Here is a 15561-nt window from a genome sequence, read left to right as displayed (position 1 = left end):
CCATCTCAGCCTCCCAAGTAGCTGGGATTACAGACATGTGCCATCACGCCCTGCTAATTTTGTATTTTTAGTAGAGACGGGGGTTTCTCCAAATTGGTCAGGCAGGTCTCAAACTCCCGACCTCAGGTGATCCGCCTGCCTTGGCCTCCCAAAGTGCTGGGATTACAGGCGTGAGCCACCACACCCAGCTTAAGATTTTTACTTTATCTACTGTTACTGTAAATCCTGGCCTTAGGTCAAAACAACCTTGACCATAAACCCTGCCCTTACATAGGTTGAGGTAGCATTCTTGCCTTTCCCTAGGGATGGAATTCAATTGTCCTACCCATTCCTTTCTCAGGGTATATAAGCCCTGGGTGTGGTGGGTAGCGGCACAGGAATCCACTGTCTGGTCTCACTGCCGCCTGAGACATGGCTTCTGTTGGTGAGTCCCTATTAAATGTTTCTTTTCGAGAGACTGGGTGGGTCAGTTCAGCTTCCTCGAACTTGGCGGGTGGGCGGCGTAGACCTGCCTGCTGCAGAGCACAGAGGTCTTGGGGCCATCTTTCTATCAATTCTAAGAAACTCGGAATGAATGAAGATGAAGAACGATTAGAACTATTATTGTATATCATCTTTATAATTTTCCATTGTAATATCAATGTTCTGTTTTGGCAGGGAAATTTGGAGAGTGTGGAGGAGAAAAAGAAATTCAGTATATATAGGCATGCTTTTCTAGTTCCCTTCAGGTGTACGGATATTTTAAATGTAATGAATAATTGCAACTATTGAATGAAGTGATATTTTTATGCGTTCATGCCCAACTACTAATTTTTCTTCCCCCATCAAGTTAGAATTAAACTAATCAGTATAAATGTATCACTAAAAAAAGCTGAGTATAGGCCAGGCACAGTGGCTCATGCCAGTAATCCCAGCACTTCAGGAGGCTGAGGTGGGCAGATTGCTCGAGGCCAGAAATTTGAGACAAGCCTGGACAATATGGTGAAACCCCATCTCTACTGAAAATACAAAAATTAGCTGGGTGTGATGGTGCATGCCTGTAGTCCAGCTTCTTGGGAGGCTAAGGCACTAGAATTGCTTGAACCCAGGAGGCGGAAGTTGCAGTGAGCCAAGATCACACCACTGCACTCCAGCCTGGGCAACAGATCAAGACTCTGTCTCCAAAATAAATAAATAAATAAAAATCTGCGAAAGCTGAGTATGATGCTGTTACTCTCTTGTAGGTTTTTTTTTTTTTTTTCCGTTTAGAGACAGGCTCTCACTCTGTCAGACAGGCTCTCGCTCTGTCATCCAAGCTGGAGTTCAGTGGCACTGTGGGATCATAGTTCACTGTAACCTCAAACTTCTGGGCTCATAGAATCAATCTGACTGCCTCAGCCTTGCCACCATGCCCCATCTTCTAGGTTATTTTACTCCCTTTTCGTATCAGCTCTTTGCATTTAATTAGTAATGTCTTAGCTTCCAGACAGTATCTTTTCTGTGCTATTTGCTATTGTGTATATGATACTTTAAATTTACACTAAGACAATATTGATCTTCAAGGAGAAATTAAAGTATTTTGTGAATGGAATCTTCTAAGTTATTTATATCTTGGCTTGAATGCAGTTTAATGACTATTTTCTGTAAATTATGTAACTATTATTTATATTTATTTCTTACTGATCTTTGCTCTTTTATTATAACTTGTCTTGAGCCCTGCCTTGTACTTCCTGTTTGGTTTATCTGAGTACTTTTTTTTTTTTTTTTTTTTTTTTTGAGACGGAGTTTCACTTCGCCCAGGTTGGAGTGCTGTGGTGCAATGTTGGCTAACTGCAACTTCCGCCTCCTGGGTTCAAGTGATTTTCCTGCCTCAGTCTCCCGAGTAGCTGGGATTACAGGTGCCTGCCACCACGCCTGGCTATTTTTTTGTATTTTTAGTAGCAGTGAGGTTTCACTATATTAGCCATATTAGCCGGGTTTCACCATATTACCTCAGACGATCTGCCTCCTCGGCCTCCCAAAGTGCTGGGATTACAGTCATGAGCCACCACACCTGGCCCTGAGTAAATACTAAATTCAGTTGATTGTTCCTGAAGACTGAGCTGTCTCTTTGGGTGATGCCTCTGAGATTGGTGGTGGAAGGAAGCCCAGGCTGGATCCAGTGGAACCAGCCATTGTCACTTGTTAGTGTGGCCTTGGGCAGGTGGCTTAACTCTAGCGTCCTAATTCTCCTTCCCAGGGTGGATATGAGATTAAAAGGAGTGACTGTGTGTAAAGCACCTGATGGGAAGAAAGTGCTGATGAGAGCTATATTGCTTTCTCCTGTTCCCTCCTCACTTCTTTTAAAAATTGAAACACACATGGACCATGTCTGCATATACTGAGGCTTTGTTAAAGTTAGTCTTTATGAGCTGACAGCAGATTCGTTCTTTATTCGATCAGTTTTAACCAGTCATAATGAAGAGACTAGTTTGACCTTTATACATGACCCAGTTAGTAAACTGTTCATCTAGAAACTTAGAAACCTATATGCTGATAGTTCTAGTTTAATAATTCTTGTTAATTTTATTTACCAAAGAACCAGAGATGTATATTCCCAGTATGAAGTGATTTTCATTTAGATAATTTTTTATTCAACCTTTGTAAGTATTTTATTTTGTGGGGGAAAAAAAATCACCTAATGTACTTATTTTGGATTTTCCTGTTGGTGGAAATGGTTTTTGCATACCTTTGAAGACTGTTACATGCGAATTTGAAATGCAGATTAGCTCTATGATACACTCATTGTAACTATGCGTCTTGCTTGTCGGTCTTGCTCTGAGTTGTAGGATACTCAGTTATGTTTTATCCCAGTTTCAGATGAGAAATAGTGCTCATCCTTGCTAGAAACTGCCCTTTGAAGCAAAGTTCAAGTTCTCAGGGAGAGAGCCAATCACCCTGGCTCCTCCTACCCTCAGTTAAGCAGCGTACAAGCCTTAGTATATGGAAATGTGAGCTTTGTTTTGCAGAGTAAATCCTGTTTGTTTGTGTTGTGGGCTTTGTTTTTATTTTTATTTTTATCTTGTTTTCTCTCTCGGAAAAGCTCAAGCCTCACACAGGTTATTTTCCCCTGATACTTGATGGTCTACACAGTTTCATTTCATCATGTCATACTTAGGGAATGACCAGTCTTTCAATGTGCCTTAAAGGGCTAACCTAGGAATTATTAGCCATGTGCTATTCATCAACAAGGTACACTTTGATAGACTTTTTATTGCTTAAGTCAACAGCTTTTGAAAATCGAATCCTCTATGTTTTCCTCTGTCTCCAGGCCTCTCCACACCTATTGTTATTCTCTTATGCAGCTTTTCTTTTTCTTCCATCTAGCTATCTTCTACCAGGCTAAGGGCTGGAGTTTTACTGCTTTGGACCAGACGTCACAGCTCTGGTTTAATCCACAAACCTTCGGTACTTCTTTTTTTTTTTCTTTTTTTTTTTTTTTTTTTTTTTTAAAGCTGGAGTGCAGTGGCACGGTCTCGGCTCGCTGCAATCTCCGCCACCCGGGTTCAAACTATTCTCCTGCCTCAGCCTCCCGAGTAGCTGGAACTACAGGCATGTGCCACCAGGCCTGGCTAGTTTTTGTATTTTTAGTAGAGGTGGGGTTTTACTGTGTTGGCCAGGCTGGTCTTGAACTCCTGACCTTGTGATCTACCCGCCTCGGCCTCCCAAAGTGCTGGGATTACAGGCGTGACCCACAATGCCCAGCCACTTTTGGTTTGTTTTTAAGCTTTTGACTGTTTTCTGAATTTCTTTTTTTTTTTTTTTTTTTTTTACTTCTAATGATACTAAGTATTTTGTAGTAGTTTTTGTTTTGTTTTGTTTTGTTTTGTTTCCTCAGCCTTGTGGAGGTTCTGCATTATAGTTCTTACAACTAATTTCTATTTAATTATTTTTACCTTGACTCCGATAGTTTAACTGTCATCTGCATTTTATTTCTTGAACAGAATGTTAAAATAAATGAAAAGGCTGGTTACAGTGGCTCATGCCTGTAATCCCTGCACTTTGGGAGGCCAAGGCAGGCGGATCGCTTGAGCCTCAGAAATTTTGACCAACCTAATTTCACAGCATAGTGAAACCCCAGCTTTACAAGAAATATAAAAATTAGCTGAGTGTGGTTTTGTACCTGTGGTCTGAGTCTGAGAGGTGGGAGGATCACCTGAGCCTGGGAGGTCAGGGCTGCAGAGGGCCATGATTGCACCATTGCACTCTAACCTGGGCAATGGAGTGAGACCCTGTCTCCAAAAAATAATAATAAATTAGCAAGTTAAAAATAAATAGTGAATCATACGTTTTACACCTTAGCAATTTAACCGATGACATCTCATTCATCTGACAACCTTGTGGAGAAGAGTCATTCATTTATTTATTCCACAAATTTTTTTTTAAGCATTACTACATGCCAGACACTATACTGGATCCTAAAAATATGAAGTGGACAACATTGGTCAAAATCTCTGACTCGTGGGGCTGCATTTAATTAAGGGAGGAGGAGAATACACAGTCATTAAATAGTGTATTGACTATAAGCACTAAGGAGAAATGTCTGGCAGAACGGGAAATTGGAATCGTGGGAGGGAGTCGAGGAGATGGAGCCAATTTCTGATTTTAGATGAGGCCATGCCTCACTGGGCAGGTGGGGTTTGGATCAAGCCCGGCCTCTCTGAGGGACTGAGCAATGTGGCCAGCCTGGGCCCAGCATTTCAGGAGGAGGAAAGAAGTACAGAGGCCCTTCGGGCTCGGGGGAGGTTGGGTGGGAGGACCGGGCAGCAGGGAGGCCCGTGAGTCTGGAGTGAGCAGAACCCAGGGGACAGGAGCTGGAGATGAGGTCAGAGAGCACCTGGGAAGAGGTTATTGTTCTTCTTTTACAGAAAGAACAGATACACACACACACACAGGGTCAGAGTGGTCTTGGTAGAGGGAGTTCCTCAGGGTCACGGAGCTAGAAAGGGGCAGGGCTAGGACTAAGCAGGACTAACTGGCACTTGGAGCCCAGGCGTGGGCTGGGGCCTCCCACTCAGGTGTCATCCTTGCTCGAAGTAGTTGACATTTTATTTCTCACTTTGCTCACCTTCCTGTCTTTGGAGAGTAGGAAAGCGTATTTGTTTCTGGAATTCTCTGAGGAAAGCTCAGTTACTTACATTTTAACCTCCATTTTGAAGAATCAGTGATATTTCACATGGAAAAGGCAGGCGCCAGTATACATCACATAGTTTTGACTTCAGTCTTGTAACCTTGGGAGAGTTTGGAGCACAAGAATTCTTTGGAGGACACAAAAACCTTCATAAAATGATTATACTGTCTGCTTAAAAGAGAAGTTGTTCTACTAAAAATTTGCAAAGCAGTTTTTGATGTAGTATCAAAAAGTGGATTGTTTTAGGTTGCAAACTTATCTCCAACTAGATAGTCTTCCCAGGCTAGCCCTTTAAGTCACCACAGTTCCATAGTTTAGGTGCTGGTAGGTGAATTGTATGTAGCTAAGACAATGCATCAGTTGTTTTTGACTTTGTAAGGAATTCATATAAAAATGAAAGTTTCTCGAGAGAAGAGAATTATAGATGAATATGCCCTAAAGTAAATTGCTCTTCTCCAAACCAAGGTCCTTGTGTATTTTATAGAATTCACAGACTGTTGTTACCATGACAGGTCGCTCTTAGTCCTTGAACAATTTTCTCACCCAAGACTATTACCAAATCAGAATTATCAACAGTCTGAAGTAATTCCAAGGCCAATAAATAAATAAAATGACTCCTCCAAATGGTAAGAATTCTCTTTCAACACAGAAACGTTTATTAAAAGTGCAATCCCAGATGCTTGTTGAATATTTATTGGATGTGGTCATCCTGAAGCAGGATGCCTTAGGTATATTGTAGCATAAAATATGTTGATTAAAAATATCCAGGGTTACAATAGCTCCTACGCAGAGAATCAAATTTTAGAGCTAAAAGATTTTTAAATTCACTAATAATGTGATTTTAGTACTTTATAAGCGTTTTTGTTTTTCATTTAATCCTCAGAAGAACCATAGGATATAGTGTTGTTAACCCCATTTTTTTTTTTTTTTTTTTTTTTACATTTGAGGTATAACGGGGACACAGGTTAAATAACTTCTCCAAGGTCACCAGTGTACCAGCAAAGCCCATATTCTGAATTTGCTTTGAAATGTAGCCATTGTGCTCATTCACACTCACACTATCCTTACTCTTCCTTTTCATTATCCTTATAGTTTTGATCCTCATAGTTTTTTTGTTTTTTAAACATAATTTCTTTTTAGAGATGGGGTAGTGCTACGTTGCCCAGGCTGGTCTTGAACTCCTGGCCTGAAGCAATCCTCCCACCTCAGCCTCCCAAAGTGCCGGAATTATAGCCATGAGCCACTATGCCCAGCCAAACTTCATAGATTTTTTGACCCCATAAACAAATCTGTTGTAATAACCAATGGATTTTTTTCTTTTTTCTTTTTTTCTTTTTTTTTTTCCTTTGAGACAGAGCCTTACTCTGTCACCCAGGATGGAATACAGTGGTGCGATCTTGGCTCACTACAACCTCTGCTTCTGGGTTTAAGTGATTCTCATGCCTCAGCCTCGCAAGTAGCTGGGATTACAGGTGTGCGCCACCACACCCAGCTAATTTTTGTATTTTTAGTAGAGACGGAGTTTCACCATGTTGGCCAGGCTGGTCTCAAACTCCTGACCTCAGGTGATCCAGCCTTTCGGCCTCCCAAAGAGCTGGGATTACAGGCATGAGTCACTGTACATAGCCCAGTGGATTTTTTCTTTCTTGGTTTCTTTTATACTATTTCTACTTTCCATCACTTCCACTGAGACCTTCAGCTCATCACACCTAATATCTAAACAACAAGCCATGAACTCATCTACTTGTCCTTGGTCTCCCTTGACTCCCACTCTCCTGTGAATTCCCACTGCCTCATCTCTACTTTTGTCATGAAGAGTCATTCCTAATTTGATGAATTCTCAATTGCTCCTCTGATCACTTCATAAGCATTCAACTTAGGTAACAGCAGAAATGGAGAGGAGGGTACACATTTGAGCCATTGGGTTTGACAGCTTCTTGGATGTGACTGTATCAGGAAGGCATGAGCCATGACTCCAAGGTTTCGATGCTGGTAATAGAATCAACAGAAAATAGAACAGGAAGGAAAATTTGAGGAGCAGGAGTTAATTGGGGTTATTTGCTGGAGCAGTCAGGGTTGAAGGTAAATCATTTACATTTTTCAAGCCTCTATGGTCCAACAAAATGACTTCTTTTTGTTGTTGTTTAGTCTGAAGTTATAACTGTGTAAATATTGATTTTTTTTTTTCTGATCGGATGATCTGACTCACAGTGTTATAGGACAGAGGACTATTGTGTAACAGGTGCAGTACTTCTGGTTAGTGTTAGAAAGACTTTAGGGCATGGGAGAAAAACCCAGCGATGTTAGGTGTGACGACTCACCTAATAGCTCTTGAAGTAAGGTGTTCACCTGCCCCATCATGGTTTCTGCTGCCCAGCAGCCTACGTAGCAAACTCATTGGAATGGGTGACTTAAAACAAAACTTGCTCACTTTATTAGAAACAGTTTAACAAAACAAACAAAAGCCAAATACTCTTTAATCTGCTTTATCATGATGATATAGACCAATAGCCATTGTTGTGTTTACTGTTGACTAGCATCATCAAAAACAAATTGTAAGGCTGGGTGCAGTGGCTCATGCCTCTAATCGCAGCACTTTGGGAGGCCGAGGCGGGCGAATCACTTGAGCTCACAAGTTCAATACCAGCCTGGGCACCATGGCAAAACCCCTTCTCTACAAAAAATACAAAAATTAGCTGGGCATGGTTGTCTGAGCCTGTAGTCCCAGCTACTTGGGAGGCTGAGTTTGGAGGATGGCTTGAGCCTGGGAGGCGGGGGTTGCAGTGAGTAGAGGTTGCCCCACTGTACTCTAGTCTGGGTGACAGAGCCAGACCTTGTCTAAAAAAAAAAAATGTAATCATACAAATATTAATATTCTAGCACTACTAAATAATTCTTACTCAAAGAAAACTGTCAGGTTGAGAATAATAAGCATTAACTTGAGACTTCAAATAAGTGAGTTACATCTTTATAAGTAATCTCACTAAATGTTTCTTAGTTTGATATTCCATTTTGCCAAACCTCCTATGATTTGAAAACGATAATACTGAGTCAAAATAAGATGTTAAATTAAAATTCTATTCATGCTTACTTGCCCCTAACATTTATGATCAATTTGCTTAAGTTTTCTTAATCTTTTATTAAGTAAGCTGTGATTTTTAAAAAATTTGAACCATACTATATTTTGTGCTTAAACAGTATTCCTTAAACAGAAAGTATTTAGTTGACAAAACTATAAATATGTACTAAAAATACATATAATACATACATTATATATATATGTGTTACACACATTCACACAGACATAATATGCTTATGTAAATATATGGAATTACTATATGGAGTTTGTGTGTGTATAGAATAGTACTATGTTTTTTCAAGCAAACTGAGTTTTAACATCATGTGTCTAAGAAGGGGTTCTAATACGTTTAAGCTCTGCTAGTTCTTCTTCTAAAGACCAAAATGGATATAATCATGAGGAATATGTGTTTAAGTTTTCACAGTAGTTTGAATAAAGCCATGGCGAAATATTTAAGGTTATCCAGAGGGAGAAAAGCACCCTTTAGTTTACAGACAATTAAATTTAAATGCAGCCATAACTTACAAGGATAAATTTGAACCATCCATCCTTCACTTTACTAGCTAGAGTTTGCCCTCTCATGTTGGCAGTTCTTTACAAAGAAGCGAGGATTTCATGTGCTTACTTATAGTTTTGGAAAATGTGATGGGTTTAATGATGTATTTTTCATTTGTGAAATGAGTGTAGATAGAAATTGATATAATGAATAGAGGATGTGAGTGATTGTGACAATTCTGATAGAAATGACAGTGAGAATGCAAAAATGAAATCAATTTTCTATTTAAATTATTACAGCAGCATTCATTAAGGCCCTTTCTTAAACAGAGCTGGATATTGCAAACTGGAAAAAAATATTAATCATGGATTTGCCCTAGATTTTTCTGCATTAGTCTAGCATGGATGTTTATATTCAAGCTGCAAATAGTAGTTTTCTAGGTATTCAGAAGTTAAGAACAATTTAGATTAAGGATGTTTAAAGCTCATTTGTAAAATGCTCATACTATTTGAGCTGTTTTAAAAAGATTTGCTTAGCGAAAGTCATTGGATCAGAATAATTCTGACACTCTTAATCTTTTTTTTTTTTTTTTAACTAAGAGCCTTAGACATTTTCTTTCCATTTAAAAATGTGAATGACAAAACTGAGTAAGTAATTACTTGAAATAGTGCAGTAAATGCCAAATTTGTGCCCAGGGAAGAAGATACGCTAAATCTTAAGGAACATAGAGGCAATTGTAAGACAATACAGTCTCTCTTGCCCATCTTTGTGTTTGAACAGGTTTTATAAATTCATTGGTTTGTAGTAATATTTGGCAAGAGGTTTAGAAGTAGTGAGGTAGTAGCCAGTTGTAAATAGAGAATAAATTTCACAGGCTAAACGATTACGAGTGACCAAGAGAATAGCAGCACATGGGCAAGAGGGAACTGGTGGATAGAGAGGAGTTGGGAGGGGAGATCTGAGATGCTACAAACAAACCGCAAAAGAAAGATGCTTCCCCAAATTCATCTCAATGCTAAATTATGTCAAGTCACCATTTACAATGCTTAGAGTTCATTATAAGTGCTACTGATTTTTTTTTTTTTTTTTTTTTTTGAGATGGAGTTGCCCAGGCTGGAGTGCAGTGGTGCGATCTTGGCTCACTGCAACCTCGCTTCCTAGGTTAAAGTGATTCTCCTGCCTCAGCCTCCCGAGTAGCTGGGATTACAGGCGTGTGCCACCACACCCGGCTAATTTTTTGTATGTTTAGTACAGATGGGGTTTCACCGTGTTAGCCAGGATGGTCTCGATCTCCTGACCTTGTGATCCTCCCGCCTCGGCCTCCCAAAGTGCTGGGATTATAGGCGTAAGCCACCGTGCCCAGTCTGTGCTACCGATTTTTAATGCGGTTGGCTCTTATATTAAAAACATCAGCTAATAAAATGAAATTTATGTTAATTTTTAAAACTAAAACAGTAGCTAGTAAACTGTACCATGGTGTAGCTGTCTTAGAAATGTCTGATTCTTCTTTGGAAGGTAAATGATCAGTGGCTTTCATTAACTGATTTGCAAATCCAAAAATGTGTTCTTCCACACTCAGCCATATTTAAAAATATTTATATATATTTTTGTAGAGATGAGGGTCTCGCTATGTTGTCCAGGCTGGTCTCAAACTCCTGGTCTCAAGCAGTCCTCCTGCCTTGGCCTTCCAAGGCATTGGGATTACAGGCGTGAGCCACTGTGTCCAACCATCAGCCATATTTTTTTAACATGAGTTGAATATATTTTGATATCTTTAATTATTTTATTGATTCATAGAATACAATTTGTGAATCATGAATAAACGTAAATCATGAATAGTTTTTAGATTTCCTTCATATATGAAATTACAGCAAAACAATGTAAAATCCTTTAAAACATAGGACTCTTCTTACCCAAGGAAGACAGATTATTTCCTGAGTCCATTTGGTCATGGGTTAAACATCAGATATATTAAAAATAAATGCATTTGGACTAATGGCCATTTATTCAGTGGGAAATAGAATAAATGAGATGTGTTTGTATGTGTGCATACACACACATACAAAATCTCACATATGTTAATATCAAAACTATTAATAATATATTATCACTTCATCTAAGCATCACCTAAGAATAGGGCCTGTTTCTCAAAGTGTTTGTGTCTGGGGTACCTCCTGACCCCACAAAGCCCAAAATGAACCTATCCAGGAACCCTCATAGACTAATGCTGGTACCTGGCCCAGAACCCTGAATGCTCAATTGATTTTACACACTGGAGCTCAAGCTGCCTTTGGAATATGGAAGGCAGCACAGAGCCTTAATTCACTGGCATCTGTACTCCGACACCATGCCTACTCTTGTGCTAGGTTAAGTTATTCCGTATTTTAAATGAGTCACTTTGTAAATACTGATCCTCTCTTATTGTCAGTAGGTTTTTGTTTGTTTTTTGAGACAGAGTTTCGCTCTTGTTGCCCAAGCTGGAGTGCAATGGTGCGATCTCAGTACACTGCAACTTCTGCCTCCTGGGATCAAGCAATTCTCCTGCCACAGCCTCCCAAGTAGCTGGGACTACAGGCGTGCACCACCATGCCCGGCTAATTTTTTGTATTTTTAGTAGAGACGGGATTTCACCATGTTGGCCAGGATGTTCTCAAGCTCCTGACCTAAAGTGATCTGCCCACCTTGGCCTCCCAAAGTGCTGGGATTACAGGTGTGAACCACTGTGCCCAGCCTGGTTAATTTTCAAAAGAATGAGGATAGTTTTACTACCTGGTGCCTAAAATTGTCAACATTTTCCTTGTCTCCCAATTCATAATTGTTATTCCATCATTTAAGTCTGGTTTATATCCAGTTACCTTCTCCAGTCACTCCAGCCTTGAACTTCTACAGTCTAGTCATGAAAAGCTACCACTTGGCTTCCCCACCATGTTATGCCTTTTTCCTTCCTTCTTTCTCTGTCTTTCTCTGTCTCTGTCTTTCCTTCTCTCTCTCTCTTTTTTCTTCTTTCTCTCTTTCCCTCTCTTCTTTTCTCTTTTCTTTTTTTTCTTTTCTTTTCTTTTCCCCCTCCCCTCCCCTCCCCTCCCCTCCCATCCTCTTCCCTCCCCTTTCCTCCCCTCCCCTCCCCCCTCCCCTCCTCTTCCCTTCCCTCCCCTCCCCTCCCCTCCCCTCCCCTCCCCTCCCCTCCCCTCCCCTTTCTTCAGAATCTTGCTCTGTTCCCCGGGCTGGAGTGCAGTGGTGCTATCTCAGCTCACTGCAACCTCCGCCTCCTGGGTTCAAGTGACTCTCCTGCCTCAGCCTCCCGAGTAGCTGGGATTACAGGCGCCTGCCACCATGCCCAGCTAATTTTTGTATTTTTTGTAGAGATGGGGTTTTACCATGTTGGTCAGGCTGGTCTAGAACTCCCGACCTCAAGTGATCTGCCTGCCTTAGCTTCCCAAAGTGCTGGGATTATAGACTTAAGTCACCACGCCCAGCTGGAATGCCTTTTTCTGTCTCCTTGCCTTGGTCATGCTGCTTCCTCTGCCGAGGATATAATTTCCACCTTTCCTTTCAGACTCTTGTTTCAAGAACTGGTTCAGGTATAATTTTCCCTGAGAAGCATTCTTCATCTTCAGTGGTTAGTAAGCCAGGTAGCCCATGTCAATCCTACTGCAGCTCTATATGAGAAACGTATTTAAAAGTTTAGGATTTGTGCCAGCCCTAACAGACTGGAAATATTTCAAAGGCAAAGATTACGTCTTACCAACAGTTAGAACTATTGTGCATAGCACAGTATGCTAGACTGATCTTTAATCACTAAAATTGAATAATTGTAATGTTTTCCCACTTTTCAGGAAAAGTAAGTAAATGGATAGTATATTACAAATTTAAAGTTTTTATCCTATAATTGTTTTTAAACCTACCTTTGTTTGTTAATAAAGTGTAGCTGGTAATTAGCTAGCAAGCAGATAGCACACACGAATGTCACAGTACAGCATAGAAGCAGCCAGTCATACTTAGATCAGTTGCTTACTGCTTTTGTGGATGGATGTGCGTGCTCATAATTGTGATTTCTGTAATAACACTTATGCATGACAAAATTAGTAACACCTATGACGGACACTAGGTATAACAATAACTGCAAAGAGCATTGTGACTTCCAGGTGTTCTGATGCTTAAATAAGGCTGAGAATCTATTAATAATATAAGGGGAATTCTCCCTTGTTGTTATTTCAGTTATTGATTTAGCTGAAAATGTGAATTGCATACTGGTAATTGAGACTAACATTAATTATTTCTAGAATATGCAGTTAGCAGTGCAACATAAGTACCAAGCAATCTTCATGCTAAAATGTTTCCCCCCTTTTGTGAGTAAAGGTGTACTTTGTGCTAAATTCCATGCTTATGCTTGATTTCTACCCCTCCCATGACCATATTAGCAGTATTCCCATCAAGAAAAACTTTTGTTGTAATAAGAAATGGCACAACCCATTTTTAGTAAGGAGAAGCTGTAAGGAAAGTGATGATAGTAATATTTTCATTCTTCCACTTTAATTTGTTACATATTGCTGTGCTAGATAGATTCGTCTAAGAATCCTAATCCATTTACACACTTCCTGTGATGTTTGGCTTATTGGCATGCAGTGAACACTTTTCATCAGCCTTTCTGTGCTATTTCCCTAACACAGCATAAATATAAGGTGGTGTGCTTCAAATAACTATTGAAATGTGAGTTGTATTAGCTGAGGCTTATTTTCATTGAGACATCATCATTTTCAGTGTAATCTCCATTACTTTTAAATTATTAAAAATTAAATCTCTGTATGCAAAGTGCAGTTTTCAAGAAACAGTGCTCACTAGAATTGTGCCGTTTTTTCTATATAAAGCTGTAGATCAGGTACCATGGGAGGCTGGTTAGAACCAGATGCAGGGATGCCAATTTGGGGTCTTAATACCAGGATGAGATGGTGGTCTTTAGAGTGGTCTGGGGTGAGTACTAGTCCCTTTACTGTCCCCAGACCGTGGGCTTTATTTGTATGATCTCTTTAGTTGTATATATATATATTATTAATAGTCCATAAACAATACAGGGAACCTAAATGATGGCTTAGATTCTGATTTCCTATTCCCTTTTAATTATCTACATTTTCTACAGTTGCAGAATTTAAATGTAAGACATTTAATGTCTAAATCACATGAAAACTGTGGGAAAGGAAAACACTGTAGACATTTTTTTCTTTTTGTATTCTGTACAGTTCTGTATACATGTCTGTGTTCCTGCTTCACAGTTTTTCTAGCAGGTAAAATAAACTGCACTTTAAGGCAATATGGTACATGTGTATCTAGAATGTCTGTAAGTAGGCATAATTGCATTTCATGTTGCCATTTCAATTTGTGTTAATGTATCTCAGTAAGTACTAGAAACATAATTAGTAAGTAATACCAAAGAGTGGTAGCTTCTAGGCCTGATAAGAAAAAAAGGTAATATGAAATTAGGCAGACACAAAGAAAGCATATAAAAGATAACATAATTAAAATGTAAAATTACTGGGTTCTTTCTACAGAAAAACTTCAAAGTCTCAATCATGAAAAAAATATTAGTGGAAAACTGTACTATTAGTCTTTATAAATGGTCGTTTCATTAAAATTTCCTTTATGAAACCTACTTTTCTTCCTAAATGTAGGAAAATTTTATTGTTCAGTGTGTGTGTGTGTGTGTGTGTGTGTGTGTGTGTGTATTTTTTGTTTTTGCTTTTGTTTTGAGACTGAGTCTCACTGTATTGCCCAGACTGGAGTACAGTGGCGCAGTCTTGGCTCACTGCAACCTCTGCTTCCCAGGATCAAGTGATTCTCCTGCCTCAGCCTCCCGAGTAGCTGGGATTACAGTCACACACCACCACACCCGGCTAATTTTTTGCATTTTTAGTAGAGACAGGGTTTCTCTACATTGGCCAGGCTGGTCTCGAACTCCTGACCTCAAGTGATCTGCTCGCCCAGCCTCCCAAAGTGCTGGATTACAGGTGTGAGCCATCATGCATGGCCTTCAGCATAAATATGTTTTAAGGTGATATGAGAAAGTACTTTGCATTGAAAAGGGAACAGAGGCTGTTTTGCTGTTATAAATGGGCACTGGAGGGCTCAGACTTGGATGTCTTCACCCCCCTCCCCAGAGACCAATCCCTGCTTCCTCAGTGTAGTTGGCCAAGGAGGCAACTAAACAAGGGCCTGATACTAAGAAAATACAGAGATTTGATTGTGACCAGACTTACCTAGGAGTGTCTCCCTCTCACATGTGAGAAAGCACCTGCCATCATCATATGGAAAATGCATTCCAAATTCTGAACAAGTTCTGTGGCATGAATTCATTCCTCAGAAAGGCAAGTTCCAGTTTTTATTCAACCAACAGAATTTCAATTACAGTTGCAAAAAAGAAAAATACTCAAATTTATCTAACTGCTTTGGACCACTCTGGTTTTGGATTAAGTAAATAAAAACATCTATTTAGTGAACGTAGAGGTGTCGGTGTTAGGTGCCAACTGAAGCTGTAATGTTACATTGGAGAAAATGCTTTCAGTCAAGACACTCTTCATTGAAGAAATCAAAGCCTTTCTGGGCTGACCTAAATCGTTGTGTTCCTTCATTAGGTCCTTTCAGTACTGCCGTGGAGATTTGTTGCATGTGAAATGAGCTCTTGAGCATAAAAGAATGACATGCCAAATGGGAGTTGCCTATTTTCCTTTGTACATTAACTGGTTATATAATTCACCAGGAGGAACAGTTCACGCAGGCAGTAACAGCAGGACCGTCCAGTCCTCAGCTAGCTTCCAGCAGGAGTGGGAATTGCCTTTCAAATTCAAA

At 39.8% G+C, this 15561-nt stretch overlaps 1 protein-coding gene across 3 annotated transcripts in view; it reads left to right on the top strand.

Annotated features, from left to right (window-relative positions):
- The window catches only part of PRKN (parkin RBR E3 ubiquitin protein ligase), a 1383066-nt gene that overhangs the window by 201867 nt on the left and 1165638 nt on the right, over window positions 1-15561 (top strand). The window contains exon 2 of one of the 3 annotated variants that reach the window (XM_050789300.1): window positions 11202-11298. The exons of the other annotated variants lie outside the window; for them this stretch is intronic. Within the exon in view, the coding sequence (XP_050645257.1) occupies window positions 11202-11298 (97 nt within the window). The remainder of the gene's footprint in view (window positions 1-11201; window positions 11299-15561) is intronic. 3 annotated transcript variants of the gene reach the window in all.

Source organism: Macaca thibetana, chromosome 4 (assembly GCF_024542745.1).
Source record: "Macaca thibetana thibetana isolate TM-01 chromosome 4, ASM2454274v1, whole genome shotgun sequence".
Classification (NCBI taxonomy): Eukaryota; Metazoa; Chordata; class Mammalia; order Primates; family Cercopithecidae; genus Macaca; species Macaca thibetana.
Note: the sequence above shows the minus strand (reverse complement) of the source record. Positions and strands in the feature narration are given on the sequence as shown.